We start from the raw sequence: 23,510 nt of genomic DNA, 5'->3' as shown, positions 1-23,510 counted from the left end.
CAAACAAAACAAAAACCAAGCAAACAAAAACAAGAAGAAAGGAAAGAAACAAAAGAAAAGAAAGAAATATGCCTGGTGTTGTAGGAAGAAGACCCGTGGGTGTGGATGGGTAAGGCAGGCACCCTGTGAATGCATGGGGAGGAAGTGGCCATCTGCACAGGGAGCACCCTGGGAGAGGCCAACACTGCTTCCAGCACCTTAATTGGCCGTTCTGCCTGCACCACTCTGAGAAATTAAAATTCAGATGTGGAAGCCACCCGCCCACCTTATCTGCTGGCCTGGAAACTTGACCGGCTTCAAACTTGTGTCAATCCTCTTGCCTCTGCCTCCCAAGTGCGGGGGTGGGGGGATGGGGGGTGGGTTTACAAACTGCACCTGGCCGTAACAACAAACAAATGTCTTTAATTTTTAAAATTCAAGGCCCTCCCATGTTAATAAAGCAATACGGGCCCTAATCCAGGCCCCGAAGTGTCTGACTCACTGCCTATAGCCGAGCATTCCACAGAGACTTGGGGTAGACCATCCTTGCTGCAGGACCTGCCAGCTTCCCCTAATGCGCCAAAAAGGGTCTGAATAGCATGTTTACTGGCTAGTTCATTTCATTCCATTATAGTGATGAGGTGTTGTTCATTCCTGCAGGAGACATCCTGCAGCCAAAAAACCCCACTTCTCCTTTGGAGCCCAAAAGAGCTGCATACTTTTGTGAGATTAAAAACAAAAACAAAAACAAACAAACAAACAAACAAACAAAAAAGGACTACAATTATAGGAACCTCGGTCCTCTAGAGTACAGCCTAGAGTACAGCTCTGCAGGGAGCAGCCCTCCCTCTGCCAAAAGGAAGTGACTGACAGGGCTAAAGATTTACTGAAGTTTCACAGGTGCATTGTTGATTGAGCACAACTGGAAATTTCCGTTCCCTTTTATGTCTGCTAATAAAATAAACCTATGGCTAATAGGATTCCATATCTATAAAACATTTTTGGGTGTCGTTTTCGCATGTCAATGAACATTATTCACAAGCATAACTGTACAAAGCACTTTGCAAGCCTTGGGCAGTGGAGCTGCGGGAGGTGTGGATGGGATGAACAGGAAACACATCTAAATTAGAATGCATGTTTATCCTGGGGCGGGTTGGGGGTTTCAAGTCCTTGATGTAACAGGCAGCTATGCTCTTGGGAGCCATGCTGTGGCCCCCACCCATGACTAACAAATAAGTCTCCAAAAGCCTACAGGTGAAGGCTAGGACTCTAAATGGTGGCACAATTCAGAGACTACGAGGGTGTGACTTGTAGCTGAAAGGGGATGTAGCCTTGTTGAAGAAAGATGGTCAATGGGCCGGGGTGGTGGTGTTGGGTTCTGGATTTTTTTGTTTGTCCCTGATGTCTGCCTGCCTCTGGCATCTGTTTCTTGCTCCCTTCCTCTCTCCTGACTGCTGTGAACCAGCAGCGCTGTCCCTCTCTGCCCTCTGTATCTCTGTGCTTTGCTTCACCACAGGCCGAAAAGAAGCAGAACAAGACTCCTAAGAACCCAAGTCATGTGGAGACAAAAAAAAGGTCTCCAACCAAAACCAAAACAAAATACCTTTCCTCTCTTTGAGATTGGCCTTGAACACACTCTAGTCCACAGAAATCTGGAGTGGCCTCCTGAAAGCAAAGAATGCCTCGAGCAACAATTCTCAACCTTCCTGGAGTAGTGGGAATCATGCCCTATCAGAAGACCTTGGCTTTAAATCCTTGCTTGCAGGCATCTATTTTGTCACAGTTGACTAATCTGTAACATTGCTACAGATTGGGCAATGGCAGTGGAATAAAAAGGCCAAGTCTTGGTGTCCACTTTGTGAGTCCACTGAGCAATTCTGGGATCACTTGAGAAGAGCCCTGACACCCACAGAAGAGCTTATATCGTGTTAAAATAACAACTGCAGACAAATGAAAGTTTGAGTAACAATCTGGGTGTGGAGGGGTTTTCTTGCCTGTGATTCAGGAGCCAGAGCCTCAAAAGCAAACAAAATAGGCTGTTTGAGCAAGGGCAGATCTGCCAGTTAGGCAGTCCTCAGAACTGGAGTAGGCTAAGAAAGAGCTGCTTGCAAGGTGGTCTAAAAACCATTTGAAATGTTTTTAAAAGTGATATGACACACAACCAGCAGAGAATGCCTATGTCAGTGTTCCTCAACCTTCCTAAAACCCTTTAATACAGTTCCTGTACTGTGCTGTCCCCCAACCATAAACTTATCTCATTGCTACTTCATAACTGTAACTTTGTTATTGTTTTAATCATTGTAATGTAAGTAACTGATATCCAGGATATATGATGTATGACCCCTGTGAAAGGGTCATTTGACACCCCCAAGGGGTCGAGTCCCGCAGGTTGAGAACCACTGTCCTGGAAACAAGCCAGTGCATCTCTGTCTGGCATTTGTCTTGCAGAACCTGACTTGAGTAGTGTGCTGCCTGTGGTTGCCTGGGATGCAGCTATGTGTTTCGGGTGGCAAATTCCTAGTTTGGTTTACAAGGGCTTAAAACAAAATCTGTGGCAATTTCATACATGTCTATGTTCTGGGTTTTAAACATTTCCACCCACCCCCAATTAGACTGAGATGCTGCATTGTCTCAACAAGCCCCTCCCACTTTGATGGCAGTTTTTTTTTTTTTAATCCACTGAGTTTAATTTTGGGGAGCATGAGCATCAGAGTGGGGCTACTTACTTGAACATAGACAATTCGCTAGTTGCTCCTTAATGCTGGCTCAGGACCTTTTTGGAGTACAAAGCTAGATTGCTCTGCTTGTAGTTTTCTTCATAAAGACTCAGGTATACAGCAACCACAGAGGCTTTCATAGGTCAAATTTTGTTTAGTGAAACAGTTTTTTATTTCTGCTGCTTTTATTTGAGTGGTTGGCCTGCACCTTTGGGTATCAACATTCCTCTCTGTTCCACTAGAGTGGATTTATTTGGTTTCAATCTGTGACTCACAAATATTTTTCTCAGAGTGGAATTCACAGACCATGATGGTGGGTCAGTTGAATAACTATTAATCTAGTCAAAGGGAGACCATTCAAAGCTTCATAGGTGGTTTATTAATGACCTAAGTGAAGGACCTAACAGGCCTGAGCATGCTAACATGGGACCGAGCATGGCAAACGTGATGTCAACAAGTTTTGCTTTTTACCTTTGTCCCCTTTGCTAAAAACCATCAGATTTACATTCACAAAGATAGCCACCAAGGTCCATTGCTTTATTTGGCCACTGACTCATTCCTGAGACAGAACACCAAGGTCCAACAATCAAAAGTCATTATTTGGGGGCTGGGGAGATGGCTCAGCTCTTCCAGAGGCCCTGGGTTCAATTTCCCAGCACCCATATGGTAGTTCAAACCGGCTGCAACTCCAGTTCCAGGAAATCCAACACCCTCACGACATACATGAAGCCAAAACACCAAACCACATAAAATGAAAATGAGTAAAATTTAAAAATTCATTATTTGGCTAACATGTTCAATCAGCTCATGTAGCATAGACTCGCTTGCTTTTTTTCTCCTTAAAAATGCCACTCCTGCAAAAAACAAAACAAAACAAAAACTATCTGCCTACTTTCTGCTTGCATAATTGCTGCTGCTTGCTACCTGCCTTTGCAGCTCTCCCCTACCCACCCACCCCCAGCAATAAATCTCCTTTTGTGCTGAAAGCTTGGTGTCCTGTACAATTCCAGGGGCTACCCTCCCTTATACTAAAAGCTACGCCCCAGAAGGGATCGTGATACGAGAAGACTAAGATGGGGACTGAGGTGTAACTCTGGATAGACTGCTCACCCAGAAGTCACTGCAGCCAAGCTGGGTGTATGGGGTAGCAAGTGCTTTTAATCCCAGCACTATGGGGGGTGGAGGCAGAAAGATCAGAAAGTCATTCTTGGCTACAAAGTAAATTAGAGGTCAGCCTGGGCTACATGAAGCCCTGTCCACCCCCCCCCCAAAATCCAGCTGGTTGTGGGTGGTGCACACTACCTTGATCTCAGCAGCACTAGGGAGGCGAAGGCAAATGAATTTCTATGAGTTCGAGATCAGCCTGTTCTCCATACAAATTCAAGGACAGCCAGAGCTACATAGACCTTGTCTCCAAAACCAACGACAAATAAATAGTTAAACAACTAAACACGTAAGAAATCTCGGCCTTGCCAATCCTGCTATGACTGCTGAGGGTGCCTTCTTGGAACCCTTAATTATGCTGTAAACCTGTCGTATTCTTCTTTCGTTTGAGACATTTCCTTAATGTGTTTGGTGGCGATGTCTAAAGAAATGGCAATATAAGCACCTTTTAGCTTCAGAGAGATGAGTTTACTACCAAACGCATTTCCTCAACTCGAGCGGGAAGATTCGAGGTGACATGCTGTCCCATTGAGTGTTTCTGCTGAACACACATTTCGTTCTCCCTTTCTGAGAGTGGATCCTTACTGTTCTGAACTCCTGAAGATGAAATTCAAACAGGAGAGAGCCAGCCAATTCCTCACAGGTCCTGTAATAGTCTCAAAAAAGTGGGAGTTGGGAACGAGCGCCACCTAGTGTTGGTAAAACAGGCTACATGAAATTTCTCGGTCTGAAATTCAACAAAACCCAACGGGAAATCTAGCTGGCTGGGTTTAATATAATGACATTATATTAGCAATTACTTTCATCCACACAGGCCCCAGGTCTTGATATGATGCCTGGAAGTACAGTATACCTGTAGGTTGTATGCGTCACTATATTTTCTCTATTTGGTAGTTGTTGCATAATCAAATGGCGGGTCTTGGATAGCGTTTTAAAGCTGGTATAGGGAAACAAGTTGCACTGATGTCAAGGACCATTTTCCCTCCTCTCTCTCTCTCTCTCTCTCTCTCTCTCTCTCTCTCTCTCTCTCTCTCTCTCTCTCTCTCTCTCTGAAGCACCAGCAACGCGGGAGTTGTTTCCTGATTCCAATAGCTGGAAAAATCACCAGTTGCCCTGGTTTCATGCTGAGGCATGACCTTTAGCTAAACCCACTGGACGGACCCATGAATTCCTGTAGGGGCTGTAGCGATGGCTCAGTGAGTGAGAGCATTGACTGCTCTTCCAGAGGACTTGGGTTTAATTCCCAGCACACCCACATGACAGCTTACAACTCCCATGCACATAAAATAAATCATTTATTTATTTATTTTTAAGAAGAAGGGCATTGGTGGCCCACACCTTTAATTTCAGCCCTCCAGAGGCAGAGGCTGGAGGATCTCTGTGAGTTCGAAGGCAGTCTGTTCTATAGAGGAGTTCTAGGACAGGCTCCAAAGCAATACAGAGAAACCCTGTCTCGAAAAACCAATACAGGAAGGAAGGAAGGAAGGAAGGAAGGAAGGAAGGAAGAAGAAAGGGAAAAAATTAACATAGCAGGAGATTTTTTTTTTTTTTAAAAGACAGGGTTTTTCTGTGTAACAGCTCTAGCTGTTCTGGAATTCACTTTGAAGACCAGACCAGGCTGTCCTGGAACTCACAGAGATCTACGTGCCTCTGCCTCCTGAGTGCTAGGATTAAAGGTATACTCCACCATGCCCATCCAGAAGGTGATTTTTTTTTTTTTAAAGAGACAGCTTTCATAATAACAGAAGTCTTGGTCCAAGATCTTTAGGGAAATGCCCTTATCTGTGATGCCTTGTTTCCTTGTTACAGAAAACCTTTTCTGGCCAAATCTGTCTTTAAGTCTCCAGCAATTCCAGGAATTTGGAGGTCCTTTTGGGTTGTAAGATGTGAGCCTAAGACTCAAGACTTTGAAGTTTTGCTTCTGGGGTTGGGGCGGTAGGGCTCAAGACCTTTGGATAGCACTGAAGGGATCATTTTCAGAGGACTCAGCCTTTGGGTGGTAGCCATTAGGTTCCTGTTTGAGTTCCTGCCCTTACTTCCCCTAGCAATGACTGGATGTGTAAGGCAAAAAAAAAAAAAAAAAAAAAAAAAAACCCTTTTCTTCCCAAGCTGTTTTTGGTCAGTGTTTTATCACAGCAATAGAAAGTGAATTAACTAAAACAGAAAGTCATGTGTGCTGTACACTTGGAAGCTAGGTCTGTCCTGGTTGACAGTAGCAGCTCTGAACCAGCTCGGTTATTGGATCCAGTCCACTCTGGAACCCAGCCTGGTCTAAAACAGTTCAGATAAACCTCGAGAACTCAGAACACAGATCTGTGGGCTTGGAATATGAGAGCTAAACTCATCTATGGCTCGAGTTATTTCAAGAAGTGATAGAATAGAGCTCTAGTGGGTGGTTCACTTGGCTGTGGTGTAGGAAGACCAGAGATCCACTGGAAAAGGCTGCAGTTCTACTGTGGATACAAGTCTGACTCCAAAGGGAAAAATGTAGACAAGTTACACTTAACAGTTGGATTGAATGCAGAAAGATTATGGGATTGGGCAGTGGAAGAGGAGCAGACCCAGAAAGGCTTGCAATAATGTCTGCAAAGCGTTTGCAGATGGAAAAAGGGAAGCTGTGAGTATCAAAGGGGTGGGAAGCACACAGAAAGCTGTTTTAGTTCCAGAGTGGCACTTGCTTTATTTGAATATGCTTTGCATGGTTCTTTGCCTGATTGCGATTGGCTGAAACTTGCTGCTATGATTGGCTAGGGCTCAGCTGTTTGTTTTCAGGGCAATTTCTAACTTACATTGCCTTTCTTTTTTAAATTGCAATATTTTTGAATGCACAAAGGTTATGTTACATGGTTGCTGTTTTTCTTCCCTTCATGGTTTCAGGTAACCCAGGCTGGCCTGGAACTCAGTTTTTAGTTGATGGTCTTGAACTCCTGACTCTTCTGTTTCTACCTCCCAAGCAGACAGGAGTCTCTAACTCCAGTTACAGTTAGGCTGTCTGGAACTCACAGAGATCCTCTTGCCTCTGCCTCCAGAGTGCTGAGATTAAAGTCATGCACCATCATCACCTGGCACACATATTTCATTATTTATAAAAAGCTTCTTTTCATTAGGATATATATATATATGTGTGTGTGTGTGTGTGTGTGTGTGTATGATGTGTCTATATGCATATCTATTCTTGCCTTCCTTCCCTCCCTCTCCCTCTCTCCCTCCCTCCTTCCCTCTTTCCTTCCCTCCCTCTATCCCTCCCAGACAGGGTATCATATAGCCCAGGCTGGTCTTGAACTCACTATGATACTGAAAGAACCTTGAACTCCTGACCCTCCCACCTGCCTCTTCTTCCTGAGTGCTGGGACTACAGGCCTGCCACTTTGTATCTTTTATAACCAGCCAATGGGCAGAAGTAAAGTGGTTCCTTGAGTTTTATGAGCCATTTAAACAAGTTATTAAACCTGATGAGGGAACTGTGAGGACCCTTGATGAGATCTGGCTGATCGAAAGTGCAGAGGGTGGCCTGACATGGGGACAGTCTGGTGGGACCGCACACTTCACTTGTGGAGCCTGTGCTAACCCCAGGCAGGACAGAGTTGCAGGGTGCCCAGTTGGTGTTTGGAGAGGCGGAGAACTGGCTTTGTAAAAACTCTACACACCGGAGTCTGAAGTGTTGTGAGTAAAAACAGTTCAGAGAGCCCTTTGGGAACTGTCCTGTGTTGGGGCTCAGATCCCATAAAACTGCCACGTAACAATTTACCCTTCTCATGGGAAGCATATGGGATTAACAGACTGTGACAATGGGCTTTTATTTTTCCACAATATTTTAACTTTTATCTGTTAAAAGGCTTCCAAGACCAAAGAAAGCAACTCCAGGAAAGTAATTTATATAAAATTTTATTTGATCTGACACTTGATCTTTAAAGTTCAATGGCTTCAAATGGGAAGACATATAAGGGAAGTCATACAATTTTATTATGGAAAATTGCAAACATATCAGACCTGGAGGGAATGGTATGTCTCCTGACCCTATCACAGCTTCAACAACGATCCACATTCTACTGTTCTAATTTATATGTGTCTTCCCACCACCACTTTTAAATTTCTTGCTGGAGGTTTTTGTTTTGTTTTTGAGACAGGGTCTCACTATATAACCCTGGCTATGCTGTGACTTGCTATGTAGCCCAGGCTGGTCTGAATTCATAGAGATCCACCTGCCTTTATATCTGGGATTAAAAGCATGTACCACCACATCCAGAAAAATTGTGCCTATTTATGGAGTATGTGATGTTTTGTATTTGTGTATTTTTATAATGTTTCAATTTGCTTAGACATCTAGTTTCTCACACATTTTTTTTCATTTTTCAGACCAATGAATTCATCTTTCTATTGAACATGTAAAAATAAGACCAAAGCCTCTGCCTCCCAAGTGCGCCACCACTGCCCAGCTGACACTGGCTGTTTTAACGAGGGTATTGACCTTATCCTCTATTAGGGTCACTGTGCAGGAAGAGGGTTGAACAGGTGCAGGCAAACAGGGGCAGTGTTTGGGAGGGCCTTCTCACCCTAGTGTAGCAGGAGCTTCCTTAGAAAAACTGAACGCTGTGGTGGCATCTCAGGGAAAGCCACTTGTCATTTTTTATTTTGGAAAAGATTTTAAAATTGTTTTCTCTAACCCATTGAAATATGTATTTACAGTACAAGATTATCACCCATGCAACATAGAGTTCCTTCCTTTCTTCCACCAACGAACTGAGAGCCATTGATCAACCATTTCCATGTGTGACGACTTAGTATCATACTGTCATACCGGCAGTGTGCTCTAGCATCGTCAAGGAGATAAGCCTCCAGGCAGACCTGTGACAGGAACAAACCCAGGACAGAGCATCTAAAATAAATCACAATTTCTGAGCATGAGAAAATAATGGCAGGTGCCAGGATCCTGTCCCCAGTGGTGTGGCACACGCAGCTGTTTTTTCTCACAGATGCCTGGCTGTGTTTCTGATACCCACACACACGTGACCAGATCCCACCACAACATGAGCAAAACCAGTTTCAAGTTTTAGGATTATTGGGACTATTATAAATTTGTTCCTTCAGCAGGGTGGTGGCAGCGGCCTTTAATCCCAGCAGCCTCCTACGGTGCTGCCTGCCTATAATCCCAGGCGTTTGAGAGGTGAGATCAGGAGGAGCAGAATAAACTCAAGGTCATCCCCCCACCCCATCACCCAGTGAGTTGGAAGCCAGTTTAGGCTACACTGGACTCTGTCCAAGAGAAGAGAAAGTAAAGCCCATTGACATTCATCTTTGTCTTTGGTGAGATTTTAATTTCCACCCTGTTTTGTGGTCTGAAATCAAGCAATCTTGTTTGTGGGGGAGATGGAATTCTAGTTTTGGCAAACCCTGGAATAGGGGCTTCCAAAAGACGGGTCCACTGTCAAATTCTCCATTGCATTTTTACATAAATAAATTTCAAAGGATAGTAACTGTTCCTGCTTCATAAAAATATTTCATGGCAGTGGCTTTAATGTCTAGTCATTTAATATGATGCCTCCTTTTAAACTCTGAAAGAAAAAGAGCCCTCTAGCCCACTATAGTCTCATTTTACTCAGTGGTCCCCCACCCCCAGAAATGGTTTGTATGTGTGTTTTCTCTGCTGCGACATAATACGATTATGTAGCTTTCAATTTTATTTTATCAGTGTGATTAATTAGATTGATGTGTTTCCTAATACTGAACTATCCTTAAGGATCTGACATAAATTCTCTTTTTAGGTTTGTTCTTAGGCCCTTAATAGTTTTTGTTGCTATTGTGAATAGAATCTTATTTCCCATTACATTTTCTAATTGGCTATTGCTGGTATATAGGAAAGCTATTGATTTTTGTACATTGATCTTGTATGTAGTCACCTTGTTGAATTCTCTTATTAGTGGTAATAGTTTGTCGATTGATTTTTCTTAGGCTTTTCTATACCAAGGAAAGCAACGCCTGCAAACCGCAGCTTCCCTCTTATGAGATGCCCGCGCCTCTGACCAGTATCCTTCTCTAATGGAATTATCAGAACAGCTGGTGCCATTTTGAGCAGTAGGGGTGGCCGAGGCCAGACCTGCCTGGTTTCTAACTCAAGATGGAGTGCTTGTGATTTTACCTTCCCACTGTCTCACCATCAGAGGACAACTATTCCCTTTCTAGTTTGTTGGGAAATTTCTTTTCTATTATGTCATCTGTGGGAGTTGAATTTATCAAGACAGTCATTTTATGTTGAATTTATGCAATAAATAAGTTGATTGTGTGTGTGTGTGTGTGTGTGTGTGTGTGTGTGTTACTGGGGATTGAGCCCAAGGCAATGCACATCCTAGGCAAATGATCTACCACCAAGATATATACACAGGACTGATACATATATTTTAACTTAAAAATATTTAATTTACTTGTGTGTGTATGTGTGTGCACAAGTTTTTGTTATATGGGTGCTGGGATTCTAAACTCAGGTCCTAATGTTACACAGAAAGCACATTTAACTTCTTTTTTTAATAAAGATTTATTTGTATTTATTATATATACAGTGTTCTGTCTGCATGTATGCCTGCAGGCTGGAAGAGGTGACAGATCTCACTACAGATGGTTGTGAGCCACCATGTAGTTGCTGGAAATTGAACTCAGAACTTTTGGAAGAGCAGCCAGTGCTCTTAACCACTGAGCCATATCTCCAGCTCCTGCACATTTAACTTCTAAGATATCTCCTCCATCACTAAATATTTTTGTTTTACTGAGGATTGAACTAAGGGCTTTGCAAACATTGGCAACACATACTATTGATGCTCTATCCCTAGCCCTCTTTTCACTCTTCTGAATTTTGAGACAGGGTCTCACTATGCTGTCTAGGCTGGAGTTGAGCTTGGTACCACAGATAGGCCTGGAACTCACCATTCTCCTGCCTCAGACTCCCTAGTAACTCGGATTATAGGCCTGAGTCATTAGGGTGTGTGTGTGTGCACGTGTGCGTGTGTGTTTCACTATGTAGATTGCCTGGAACTCAGCCTCAGAATGCTAGGATCACCATTGTGGGCCATTGTGTCAGGTTCCCATTTGTGTCTTAATGATGAACCATTTGTGGAATACGTCCTCTTTAGATTTGTTGGGTTGTTCTTTTAATACACTGCTTGGTTTGATTTGTTCACATTTTATTTAGGCTTTTGCTTCATGGTTTGAATTGATTTATGAACTCTTTTCCTCTTCCTGTTACTGTCTGGCTTTGGTTTCAAGATATGGAAGGAAAACGTTCTGCGTGGCTTTCTATCTCCTCGTTTTTTTTACACAGTTAACACACTATGAGAATCCTTTGTTCTTCCAAGGTGTTCTTCTCTTTTCTAATCTCTGATATTGACATGGTGTGTGCTACTTTCTCAGGTCGAAACGAGGACACTTTTTGATTTATTTTATTATCGGAATGTGTGTACATGCACGTGCAGTGTCCTCAGAGGCCAGAAGAGGGCATCAGATCCCATGGATCTGAAGTTACAGGCTGTCTTGAGCTGCTTGAAGTAGATGCTAGGAACCAAACTCAGTCCTCTGCAGTAGCAGTAACTCCGTGCTCTTAACTAATGAGCCAACCCCATTTATCTGTCTGTCCATTGTTTCTCCCTCCCCACTTTCTCTGCTTGTTTTTCTGTCTTCTGTCTATCTGTCCCATTTCTTGAGATGGAATTAAAGTTGTGCACTACCACCACCCACCAGCTTAAAATTTAAATATTTTAGGCGCTCTAAAAGTTAATTTATACTAGGCAGTTGTGGTGACATATTATTTATGACTTATTAAAGTTTGCCTGAGGATTCAGAAACTAAAGTCAGCTACAAGCTATGGAGGCTAGGCGGCGGTGATACACACATTTAACCCCAGCAGTTATAGAACTAGGTGGTGGTGGTACACACCTTTAATCACAGGACCCGGGATTAAGAGGTAGACGGATCTTTGTTGAGATCGAAGCTTGAACCTCAATATCTGTCTCTGGGACTTTTATTTATTGTGCTACAGGCAGTGGTGTCTCATGCACTGGGGAGGTAGAGGGGACCTCTGAGAGTTCAAGGCCAGTCTGGTCTTCAGAGCAAGTTCTTTCTGTCTCGAAAAACCAAAAGAGAGAAAATGGACGGATAATTGTTAAGGAAGTTGGAGAGCTACTTAGACTCCCTTGTCAAAACAAAACAAAGCTCTCAGGTCACTCTAAACATTAATAAACTAAGTATATGTATTTGTGGGTTGTGGGGAAAGAAGCAGGACAGGGAGAGGGAGGCAGAGAGGGAGGAGACAGATGGAGAGATAGGGATGTACTATCACTCTCTTGGCACCTGGAGAAGCAAGTTTAACTCTGCTCTAAAAGCTTAGCACAATGGCGTTGCCTGGTATACAGAGACACTTACTGAGCAGAGGCAATTACCATTATTAATTTAGTTAATCAAAAGAATTTAATGTCCCAGACACTGTGCTAATGTTTTACATGGGTTATTGGTATTTTGTTTAACAGGTACTACTACAGTTTCATTTTGTAAATGAAGTTATTTTTTTGAAATGGGTTTTGAGAAATTAAGTGACTTTCTAATGTCACAGAGCTTTTCTTTTCAGCCCAGGATAACAACGGAGCGAGACAGAAGGCAACGGAGAAGCAAGCAGCCCACCAACACGTGCGGACCCGTGGGAGCACAGCTCGCGAACAACTCAGTGTGCCCAATAACTTTCACGCTGGGTTGCCAGCCGGCTCCTTTTCTTCCAAGCACCGACCGGAAGTGTTTCTGACGGTCGCGTTTCTACAACGCACAGCCGGAAGTTTCTGTCCGTGTGTTCGAAGAGCTAGATAAATTGAGGAGTGGGTTGCAGCTGGAGTTGCTAGGTGTGGATCCAGGGGGGATGGTGAGGCAGGGAGTGCAGTGCGACCCTAAGGGATACCCGGCGGGGAGGCAGAGAACACAGGCAGAATCTAGACCTGGTTTGGACCTTTCTCCTCGCGGCCTTCCTCTTTATCCTGCCCCCGCCTGGAGCTGGAGTGACAGGGGCCCCGCCCCCCTGACGGTAGCAAGGTCTCTTTGCAGGTGCTGACCCTTGACCTCGGGGAGCTCCCCCATCTCTCAGGCGCAATGGCTACGGGCGCGGATGTACGGGACATTCTAGAACTCGGTGGGCCAGAGGGAGATGCAGCTTCTGGGACCATCAGCAAGAAGGATATCATCAACCCGGACAAGGTAGCTGGGGAACGTGAGAGCGCTGAGTGGGGGTGCAGGTGAAGGTGGTGGCGAAGGAATGGGAAGGCGTGGCACCAGAAGAGAGAAGTGGTAATTCCACCATCATAAAATGCATGATAAAAGAAGCGGTACCGTGGAACGAAAAGTATGTGATCCTTAACGTGATGCAGGAGATGGGACCCTGGGAGGTGGTGGGGACCAAGAGAGTCTGAAACCTCCAAGGGATCAGAAGACCAAGAGAGTGCGACACTTGTAAGTTGCTGGGAAGAGAGACCAAGACATTGTGATAGTTTTGAGGTGAGGGAAGGATTTTCTTCCCGGACAGATCAGGCACTACTCAGAAAAGACGGGAGAGGGGTGACCTGCTCAGACAGGGTAGTGATACTCCGGTGAGTAGGTCACTGTGGCTTTAATTCATCATTTTTTTTTTTTTTTGTTGTTGTTGTTGTTTTTTGTTCAGAGATTGTGCTGGGTGAAAGTTTTCAGGTAAGGGTAGGTCTAGGTTGTCGCTTCTTCCCTGTGATTTTCTTTCCAGAAAAAGTCCAAGAAATCCTCGGAGACACTGACCTTCAAGAGGCCCGAAGGCATGCATCGGGAGGTCTATGCTTTGCTTTACTCTGACAAGAAGCAAGTATCAAAATTCCAAGCCCCTTGTGCATTACCCCAGTTCTGTTTTTTCCTTCCCTTCTTTCTCCAGCTCTCAGCCCCAGCCAAGGCTCCTCCCACAGGGCAGTTCATTGTCTTGCTTCAGGATGACTTCTTATTCAGGGGTGGATGGAAGTTGTTGGGCTTAGAGGTTCTTCACACACCTGATTCTAACCGTTCACTTTCCTAACCTCCTCCACTGCCAGGGATGCACCCCCACTACTGCCCAGTGATACTGGTCAGGGGTATCGCACAGTAAAGGCTAAGTTGGGGTCCAAGAAGGTTCGACCTTGGAAGTGGATGCCATTTACCAACCCAGCTCGAAAGGATGGTGCTATGTTTTTCCACTGGCGACGAGCAGCAGAGGAGGGCAAGGACTACCCTTTTGCCAGGTTCAATAAGGTGAGCTGCTGACAGATACAAGCCAAGCCCATCTAAGCCCTTGCATGGATTTTCCAGAGGGTTGGCTCTAGAATATGTCCAGTCCCAGGCATGGTTACCCGACTCAGTCCCTTTGGATCCTTTTTCTTCCCTGGATCTGCTGTGGGTCTTAATGGCTTCCCTTGCCTTTCAAATGTTGCTGCTCCTCAGAGCTGCGACCTAGGTGCTTTTCTCTTCTGTATGTCTTCTTTACTGTTCTCATTTAGCCCTGTAGCTTCAGTTACTCTTCACAAGCTAATGACCCTATCCCGGAAGTTCTGATTTACTAACGTCCCTTTCTGAGTGTCCCACAGGTAACTCACATCAGTGGTACCCTCAACAGAACTTGTAATTCTTCCTCTAGTCCTACTCAGTGAGAGGCACCATTTCTACACAGTTGCCTGTGTTACAAACTTGGGACTCATCCTTGACTTAGCCTTACTGCTTAGCAGTAAACAACAGGAGAAAGGGAGTGGGAAGAGGATGGCATGTTTGTAAAGAAATCAGTTAAAAAAATTCTAGTTCTAGTACAGGTTCCAAAGTTACATACAGAAACCCTGTCTCAAAACAACAACAACAAACAAAACAAAACAAAACAACAAGGGACTCAAACTCAGACTCTTTTCAGCCCTGTGTACCTCACTGTACCCAGGCCCTTCTCCTGGGTGGCTTTTGGCATTCTCAAACTGAGCACAACCAAGTGTGACTCTGTTTCCTCCATCTCACCATCATTCTTATGGCCCTTTGACACAATGGCTCAGAGAGAAGGGGAGGTGCTTGAGGAAGGGGCTGGATGAAACAGACTGATGTTAAAAGAAAACTCAATTGTTGAAGCCTGGACATTGAGAATACAAATAAGTCAGATGAAGTGTCTGTCCTTAAAAAACTTCATGTTGTTGAGAGGTAGAGGAAGATGGGGACAATTACAGCCTGGTAGGACACGAGCTATTGGGGGGTGCTGGAGGTTATGGGAGTTTTCTTGATGATGTCACTAGGTGGTCCAGTGCCCCCCCTTTATGTACATGGAACATAGTAAGGGAAAAATATCAAAGGAATGTAAGCACACATAGGCTCCTGTAGCTAGGCCTATAGCTGAGTTTGATCCCTGGGACCCAAATGGTGGAAGGAGAGAACAGACTCCCAACTGTTGTCCTCTGACCTCCAAATATACCCATCCCCACATACCAGAAAACAAAATGTAATTTAAAAATTATTAAAAAAGCCAAGTCCTGGTGGCAAATGCCTTTAATCCCAGGCAGAGGCAGAAGGAGCTCTGTGAGTTCAAGGCCAGCCTGGTCTACAAAGTGAATTCCAGGACAGCCAGAGCTATTACACAGAGACACATTGTCTTGAAAAACAAACAAACAAACAAATAATAAAAAAAAGATAAAATTTTTAAAGGGCTGGAGAGATGGCTCAGAGGTTAAGAGTATTGGCTGTCCTTCCAAAGGTCCTGAGTTCAATTCCCAGCACCCATATGGTGGCTCACAACCATCTGTAATGAGAGCAAGCAGGTACCTTCTTCTAGCCTTCAAGCAGAATACTGTATACATAATTAATAAATAAATCTTAAAAAAATAATTTTAAAGGTTCCTGTATACTGGATTCTCTGGGCATTCCCACACGAATAAAGCTTAAAGCTCCATGTAAGGTGATGTAGGGGAGGGGTGGCTCAATTGGTCAACAGTGACCATGCCAGGTGGCCCTTAGCAGCCAGGCTTAAGAACTTGGGCTTTGCCCTCGTGTCTTTGAGGAGACACCCACAGATTTTAAAGTAGAGTCATGTCAGGATTGGATGAGTTTTGGAAAGGTCTGAGTAACTGCCAGGCAGCGGATGAAAGAGTTCAGTGCATCCCTCGTCTTTTACTCCAGTTGCTCTTGGGGCCACACTGCCAGTGATTCTCCCTCTGCCCTCCTCAGTCCACGAGTCCAGGAATTACTGATGGTGGCATCCTCTTTGACCCTTCATGCCCAATTCTTTTTTTTTTTTTCTTCTTTTCTTTTGTGCATTGGTGTTTTGTCTGCAGGTAAGTCTGTGTGAGAGTGTCAGATCTTGGAGTTACAGACAGTTGTGAGCTGCCATGTGGGTGCTGGGATTTGAACCCTAGTCCTCTCAAAGAGCAGTCAGTGCCCTTAACCGCTGAGCCGTCTCTCCAGCCTCTCATGCCCAATCCTTTCTTGTCACTTCAGGCTCATGCCTTCTCTGCTGTTTTAGTTTGTGGCTTCTCACCTCCATCACTGAGGAAGTTGGCTGTTTAGTCTCCTACTCTTCTTTCACCCCAATGTCTTCTCTGTTGCCAGATGGTCTTAGATACAAGAAACAGGACCTTTAAAAATTATTTTATGTGTGTGAGTGTTTTGCCTGCATGTGTCTATACACCACTTGGGTATAGTGCCCAAGTTGGCCAGAAGAGAGGGTAGGACCCACTGGAACTGGAATTATAAATGGTTGTGAGCTGCCATGTGGGTTCTGGGGATGGAATGTAAGTCTAGAAATTTATGACTTTTGGCTGTCCTGGCTGTCATAGCCGCTGTGGATTCCAGGCTCCGGGAAGGGTGCACTCCCTGCAACGGCTGGTTCTGCTGCCGCATCAGACTCCCTTCAGGCTCTTCTCAGCTCACTCTGTTTCCCAGCCTGGTTCCAGAAGTGAGGCCCACACATTAGGGTGTTTGTTTTGAATCTCATGTTGTACTTGTGTTGACCCCTCTGTTCTCGCTCACTAGTTCACACTAGTTAGTGTGCTGTGGTGCTGCACACTTACAATCCCAGCACTTGGGAAGTGGGGCAGAAGGGTCAGGAGTTCAGCATCATCCTCAGGTACATATTGAATTCAGGGCCAGCCTGGATTACAAAAACAAAACAAGCTCCATAGGGCTGGAGATGACTCGGTGATAAAGAGTGTTTATTGCTCTTCCAGAGGACTGGAGTTTGGTTCTGAGGACCCAAAGTGGGTAGCTCATGGCCACCTCAAACTGCAGCTTTTTATGAACATCTGATGCCTTCTTCTGATTTCCACAGGCACCCACACACACACACACACACACAACTCCATAGACATAAAAACAAGAGCAAAACAAATGAGAAATAAAAAGACTAGGCCTGGCTGGGCAGTGGTGGCACTTGGGAGGCAGAGGTAGGCGATCTCTGTGAGTTTAAGGCCAGCCTCATATACAGAGTTAGTTCCAGGACAGCCAGGGCTACACAGAGAAACCCTGTCTTGGAAACAGACAAACAAAAACAAAGGACAAGGCTTGATTTACCTTTGCTCTGACCAGCTCTGTGCCCAGCTGTACCCAGTATCACTTGTTAATATTTATCACCAGATTTACGACATAGTACCAAAATTGTTTTTCTGAGTTTTTTTCCAATTGGATTGCTGGCTTTGAGAGGTGACCCTTGTGAACACTGTGTCTCCAGCATAGGCTTAGCAGGCTTGTGATAAGTATTTGTTGAATGAATGAGATGATTGGTCTTCTTGAACTGATTTGAGAGTGAGATTGGCTAGAAGTTTGGGGCATTTTAAAACCAAATGAAATAAATTATCTGCTTATAGTGGCACACACCTTTAATCACAACACTCAGGGAGGCAGAGCAGGTGGATCTCTTGAGTTTGAGGCCAGTCTGGTCTACACAGTGAGACCCATTCACACACACACAAATTAAATTACAAGATGGGATATATAGCCAAGCGTGGGTAACCAGATAAATTCTTCGGAGATGATGCCTGAGAGGTCAAAAGGATGGGAGTGTTTGGTTGGTAGAAGGGATATAGAATTAAGAATAAAGTTGAGGACAAGAGCCTGGTGTGTTCCAGATGCGTAGGCTGGAGGTTTGGTTACAGGAGGCCAGGCCATATACTCTTCAGTGTGCACTGGCTCTGTCCTATGGTGTGCAGACCCTAACAGTAAGAAACAAACTGACTAAGCCTTGCTCTTGAATTTGTGAATTATCTAGAAGGCACTTTATCTTAGTAGAGGTTAATGGGGACATGACATGTAATCAAGAACAGTACCTTTCCTAGGAAGTGGCAAGATTTTCTATTTGTAGTCCAGCAGAGACTGAAATACTAGGATTTTAAGGTACCACAAGTTCCCATTTACATTACATTTATGGGCCCACTGACATATTAAAGTGTTTTCCTGGTTCCATTCTTACTGTAGGCCAGTTGCAATGAGCTGTACTGGTGGGCCCTGTAAGTAGCATGGTGACGGTCACATCTATTTGCAGATGGAGGATGGATTGGAAGAGAACTGAAAGGGAGCCCACGTGGGAGGTGGTTTTGTTTCTCTAGTGTAGGCAGTGATGGTGCTGTGCTAGTCTACGTGGGTTGTGGCAGTGGGGATGGAGGGGGACTCTGGAGGTGAAGCCACAGATTCAGTGCCAGGTGGTGCATGCCTGTAATCCAATACTGGAGAGACAGAGGCTGGGGGACTGTCGTGAGTTAGGGCCAGTCTGGCCTCCACAGAGAGTACTGGCCGGCCAAGGCCACTTCCCAAGTTTGTGTCAACAAGAAAACAGAAACATAGACCATCACCAAACAGCAACATACCCAGGGTTCTGGTACTTGCTGTTGGTGACAGTGGTTGAGGTCTATGTTAAGGTTGGACATATGTGACCTCAGGCAGGAAGTGTTCAAGAGCAGCCTGCTGTATTTTTTAATTCATAAGAAACTTTTGTTATAGCCCAGGACTGACTCCTTCCTTGTCTCTGACCTACAGACCCAGCTTATGGTGATGCTGGTGACTCTGAGAGACCTGGGGCAGGAGGAGGAGGAATGTGGGCCAGGAGAGGAAGGGGCATTGGCAGTAGGATTCCCTGGAGATGCCCAACTTTGAAGTGCTCTGAGATCGGCAAGTCCCACTGTTACCACTGGGTGGCAGTAGTGCTTTAGACAAGTGGTGCATGGCCTAGGGATGCTGGGCCTTTCTCTGTCTGATGGGTTTTTGACTCCACAATTGACCCCGGGATGCCATAGAAGTGCTTACAAGTCAGGTAGGAGCATGTGGTCCATTCCCAAGGATGGAAAGTTTTCCTGAAGTTAACCAGGCAGGCCACTGACCCAGAGCCTTATAGGGAGGGGCCTCTGGCCAATCAGACTGGGTCTTTTCTTCCTACAGGCTGTCTCTATATAGGGGTTGGTAATAAACAAGAAGGGGTGTGGTCACATGGCCAGCCTGCTTGGACATATGACAAAGGAATGCGGTCCCATGTCTTTGTGCCAGTAGACGGTGCAGGTGCCCGTGTACTCAGAGCAGGAGTACCAACTCTACCTTCATGATGATGCATGGACTAAGGCAGAGACTGACCACCTCTTTGACCTCAGCCGCCGATTCGATCTGCGTTTTGTGGTTATTCATGATCGGTATGACCACCAGCAGTTCAAGGTGAGCCGGTGTGCATTTGCACGAGCGCCCAACCCTCCAGCCATCCCTTCTGTATGCTTCCCTGTGTTCATCTCCTTGTGTCTCAATTCTCAGAAGCGTTCTGTAGAGGATCTGAAAGAGAGGTACTACCACATTTGTGCCAAGCTTGCCAACGTGAGGGCTGTGCCAGGCACAGACCTTAAAATACCAGTATTTGATGCTGGGCACGAGAGACGGCGGAAGGAGCAGTTGGAGCGGCTCTACAACCGGACCCCAGAGCAGGTCACGACCTCTTCTCCATACCTGAAACCCTTTGCCTCCCCACCCTCCATGGCCTCAACTCTCTCATCCCCGGGCCCATTCCCATGGTTCCCCTGCTCTTCCTCTCCCTGCAGTTTCCTTACCTCTGGTTCCCTCATAGACAACCTAGTATCCCTCAGCCCCTGGTCACCCCGCTTCCACACAGCTCCCAAACATGCCAAAGCATTTCTTGCTTTTGCAGGTGGCAGAGGAGGAGTACCTGCTACAGGAGCTTCGTAAGATTGAGGCCCGGAAAAAAGAGCGGGAAAAACGCAGCCAAGACCTGCAGAAGCTGATTACAGCAGCAGACACCACTGCGGAGCAGCGGCGCACAGAACGCAAGGCCCCCAAGAAAAAGCTACCCCAGAAGAAGGAGGCTGAGAAGCCGGTGTGGAGGCTGACCCAATGAGCACTCGGGGTGGAAGGGTCACCTGGCACAGGGTCCCCATCTTCAGGGTGTTCAGAGAGTGCCGAGTCAGTGGGTCCCTGGGCCACTCCCTATGACACCTTAGGCTCTGTAACTCCCCCCCCCCCAGGCTGTTCCTGAGACTGCAGGCATCAAGTTTCCAGATTTTAAGTCGGCAGGCGTCACGCTTCGGAGCCAGCGGGTGAGTTACCTCCTTCAGTGTTGGGCCCTGGGCTCCATATGTCCCAAGTGCTACAGCTGCTAATGGTAGAGCAGTGGGAGAGAGGGTTATGGAAAGAGGTGGCCTCGCCGGGATCTCAGGACATGGCCAGGTTGAGTTGCTTTTGCTGTTCACTTCTCAGCTTGTTCCATTTTCGCTATAGCTACTTGCAGAGATTCCCTATGAGCAGCATTGTTTCTCCCTCTTCACCTCATCTAAGGGGTGTAGGACTTAGCTCGCTGTCATTGCAGATGAAGCTGCCCAGCTCTGTGGGTCAGAAGAAGATCAAGGCGCTGGAACAGATGCTGCTGGAGCTTGGTGTAGGTGAGTGACCCCAAGCCTCATGCGATAGATGTGCAGGGGAAGGGAGTTCATACTGCAGGCCTTCAACCAGTCTGACTTTGTCTTGCCTGCAGAGCTGAGTCCCACCCCCACAGAGGAGCTGGTGCATATGTTCAACGAGCTGCGGAGTGACCTGGTGTTACTCTACGAGCTCAAGCAGGCCTGTGCCAACTGTGAATATGAGCTACAGATGCTGCGGCACCGGCACGAGGCCCTGGCTCGGGCAGGAGTGCTGGGGGGCCCTGCCACACCAGCAGTGGGAACAGCCCCAGCCTCTGTGGAGCCAACAGTGTCCGAATCTGGACTTGGCCTTGACCCTACCAAGGACACCATCATTGATGTAGTGGGTGCACCCCTCACACCCAATTCGGTAAGAGCCTGGGCAGGCTGAGCATGCCCTGGCCTATAAGGGAACACTTGTACGTACAGTCCCCACTCCCCCAAGAGCACTCAAGGGAATGGTTGCCACTGTGAGGGGAGCGGCTGAGGACAGGAGTGGGCTGACTATTGGCCTCTTCTCTGGGAACAAAAGGCACAAAGCCTTGAGTCACATCTCAGAGGCCACTAACCTCAACACTCTCTGTCTCTTCAGCGGAAACGCCGGGAGTCTGCCTCCAGCTCATCTTCTGTGAAGAAAGCCAAGAAACCATGAGGGGCCACTAGGGTTGGTGGTATGGTGTCAATAGAGCTGGTACATTGGACTGGGCTGATTGGTTCTACTTCCTTACCTCGTCATATCCTTGGCTGGGGTGACAGGCTGATAGATTGATCACTGCAGTGAGTCCCTAAAGGCCTGCTTGCAGTGCCCACATTCAGGCCCATCACCACCTTTTTGTTGCCTAGACTCCACACCTTGAATACCTGTGGTTTGTATTTAAGTTGGCCTTGCACACAGCAGGGGACTTAGATAGCAGCAGCAGCAGCTTTGGCAGGTCCCTGTGTTCAAGAAAGTGCCCCCCACCCCCAGTCTAAGCATCTTTAGTGAAGGCACTTTGTATGGAGATGAAGCCGGAGCAACAGCACAGTGACAACCTTACACACAAGGATGGCTCCAAGCACACTAGGACCTTGTTTCCCCGACTTTATTCAGTGGCACGTTCACAGCAGGGATGGGGGTGGATACAAGGTGGGGCCTGATCTGTCCTGGAGCCCTGGGGGGGCACCACACACCATGCACTATGGATGGGAGGGGGCACAGGGGAGACTTGGTGACCCCAGCAGAAGCCTGTATACCAGGGAGAAGGCAGTGAGTACCTGGGTTCCCCCTAGCCCAGGCCCATAATGGCAGGGGCTAATACTGGACTGAGACTGAGGAGTGGGGAGGGGTGGGGCACAAAGTGTCTGCTCCAGAGGGGCCAAGTGGCCAAGCCCTCACCCAGGGCACAAGCCCATAGGGCAGCTGGGGACACTCTGGGCGCAGAGCTGTGCCACTCTACTTTTTCCCTCTGGTGAGGGAGAGGAGGATTCTGGTTTGGGCCAAGCAGCTACCCTGTCCTGCCCCACATCCTGTCCTCTGCCAATCAGAAGGGCTTTGATGTCTGCTTGAAGATGAAACCTCGGTATGCCAATGTCTTCATGATGTTGGCAATGTTTTTGCAGTCATCTAGAGAGAAGAGAAGACATTTAGATAGGGCCAGATTCAGGAGCCATAGGCCTGAGGGGAGGATATCCCTGGCTCTGGTGGCAACCTCTCCAGCCTTGGTTCCGGGCTGGGTGACACTGGGCCTACAGGAAGCCTGGACTCAATGCTTCTCAGTCCCATAATTCATGCTGGAAATTGGCCGCTGTGTCCCAACCCAGCCCCAGTGGTGATGTATGGGCGCCGTCGCAGTAAGAAAAAGGCAGAGTAAATGTGTAATTTCTCCCTTGACGGCCCCTGGCCGCTGGGCGATCCTTCTTGTTGCTGCCGCGTGGGGACGGCCTGTCCGCCACACTCCGTCTTCCCGCCACCCGCCTTGATGTCTCCATTTCATTACTGTGCGGCCATTCATCACACCCACGGCCAGGGTGACTTTGTCGGCACTTGTGTGTAGGGGGAACTGTGGTCCAGGCCATACTCAACTGGTGATAAGGCACAGGAATTGGCATGGAAACACCTGTTCTGGTTATCTGTCTCCCTTTGGCTGCACAGGCTGGGGAAGGGAGGCCCTAGTTTATGTGCTATCAGCCCTACCAGACACACCCACTAGTCAACCTGCATCCTGCCTCTTCCAGCAGGCTGGTTGCTGACCACCTTTTGGGACCTTGTCTCTGCTCAAATACCTGGTTAAATAGACTGTATGTGTCCAACCCTATCAGTTTCTCTGGCACTGGCCTCTCAAAAACTCCATGCTGTCAGCTATTGTGGTAGCTTGGAGGATGCAGGGACTCTGGGGACTTGGCCAGGACAGGACCTGATCCACCACTAGATCCAGGAAGGGCAGCAGCTCCAAGCTTGACCTACAAGAGCAGTGTTTCTCAACCTGTGGGTCACAACCCCTTTGAGGGTCACATCAGATACCCTGCATATGAGATATTTATATCATGATTTATCAAAGTAGCAAAATTACAGTTATGAAGTAGCAATTTAATAATTTTATGGTTGGGGTCACCATGTGCAGAACTGTGTTAAAGATACACAGCATTAGGAAGGTTGAGAACCACTGAACTAGAAGAAATCTAGTACAGAAACCACCCATCTACCTGTTTTGTTTTTTGTTGTTCAGCTTTCCAGAACAGTCCCCAACTGTCT

General features: G+C 46.5%; 2 protein-coding genes across 6 annotated transcripts in view; one reads left to right on the top strand and one right to left on the bottom strand.

Annotated features, from left to right (window-relative positions):
* The first annotated feature begins 12,622 nt into the window (after positions 1–12,622).
* Dmap1 (DNA methyltransferase 1 associated protein 1) lies at positions 12,623–21,478 on the top strand. Its single transcript, XM_051188587.1, has 11 exons — positions 12,623–12,733; positions 12,933–13,082; positions 13,618–13,709; positions 13,934–14,129; positions 19,374–19,532; positions 19,626–19,793; positions 20,014–20,199; positions 20,348–20,419; positions 20,689–20,761; positions 20,854–21,149; positions 21,372–21,478. The coding sequence occupies exons 2-11, from the start codon at positions 12,978–12,980 to the stop codon at positions 21,429–21,431; spliced, it is 1,407 nt and encodes a 468-aa protein (XP_051044544.1). The 5' UTR covers positions 12,623–12,733; positions 12,933–12,977; the 3' UTR covers positions 21,432–21,478.
* A 367-nt stretch (positions 21,479–21,845) lies between these two features.
* Positions 21,846–23,510, bottom strand: part of Eri3 (ERI1 exoribonuclease family member 3) — a 123,875-nt gene continuing 122,210 nt past the window's right edge. For all 5 annotated transcript variants that reach the window (XM_051188584.1, XM_051188586.1, XM_051188582.1 and 2 more), the window contains one exon: positions 21,846–22,382. In XM_051188584.1, coding sequence (XP_051044541.1) covers positions 22,300–22,382 — 83 coding nt within the window. In that variant the 3' untranslated portion in view covers positions 21,846–22,299. The remainder of the gene's footprint in view (positions 22,383–23,510) is intronic.

The sequence above is a fragment of the Phodopus roborovskii genome, unplaced genomic scaffold, assembly GCF_943737965.1.
Source record: "Phodopus roborovskii unplaced genomic scaffold, PHOROB, whole genome shotgun sequence".
NCBI classification, from domain to species: domain Eukaryota; kingdom Metazoa; phylum Chordata; class Mammalia; order Rodentia; family Cricetidae; genus Phodopus; species Phodopus roborovskii.
The sequence above is the reverse complement of the archived record's forward strand: the minus strand, read 5'-3'. Positions and strand labels throughout refer to the sequence as shown.

What these genes read in the sequence shown, in the direction of transcription:
- Dmap1 (XM_051188587.1), top strand. Translation starts at nt 12,978, where the DNA reads ATGGCTACGGGCGCGGATGTACGGGACATTCTAGAACTCGGTGGGCCA. An exon ending in ATATCATCAACCCGGACAAG is followed by an intron (nt 13,083 to 13,617) that starts GTAGCTGGGGAA and finishes TTTTCTTTCCAG; the next exon opens with AAAAAGTCCAAGAAATCCTC. An exon ending in ACAACCGGACCCCAGAGCAG is followed by an intron (nt 19,794 to 20,013) that starts GTCACGACCTCT and finishes TTGCTTTTGCAG; the next exon opens with GTGGCAGAGGAGGAGTACCT.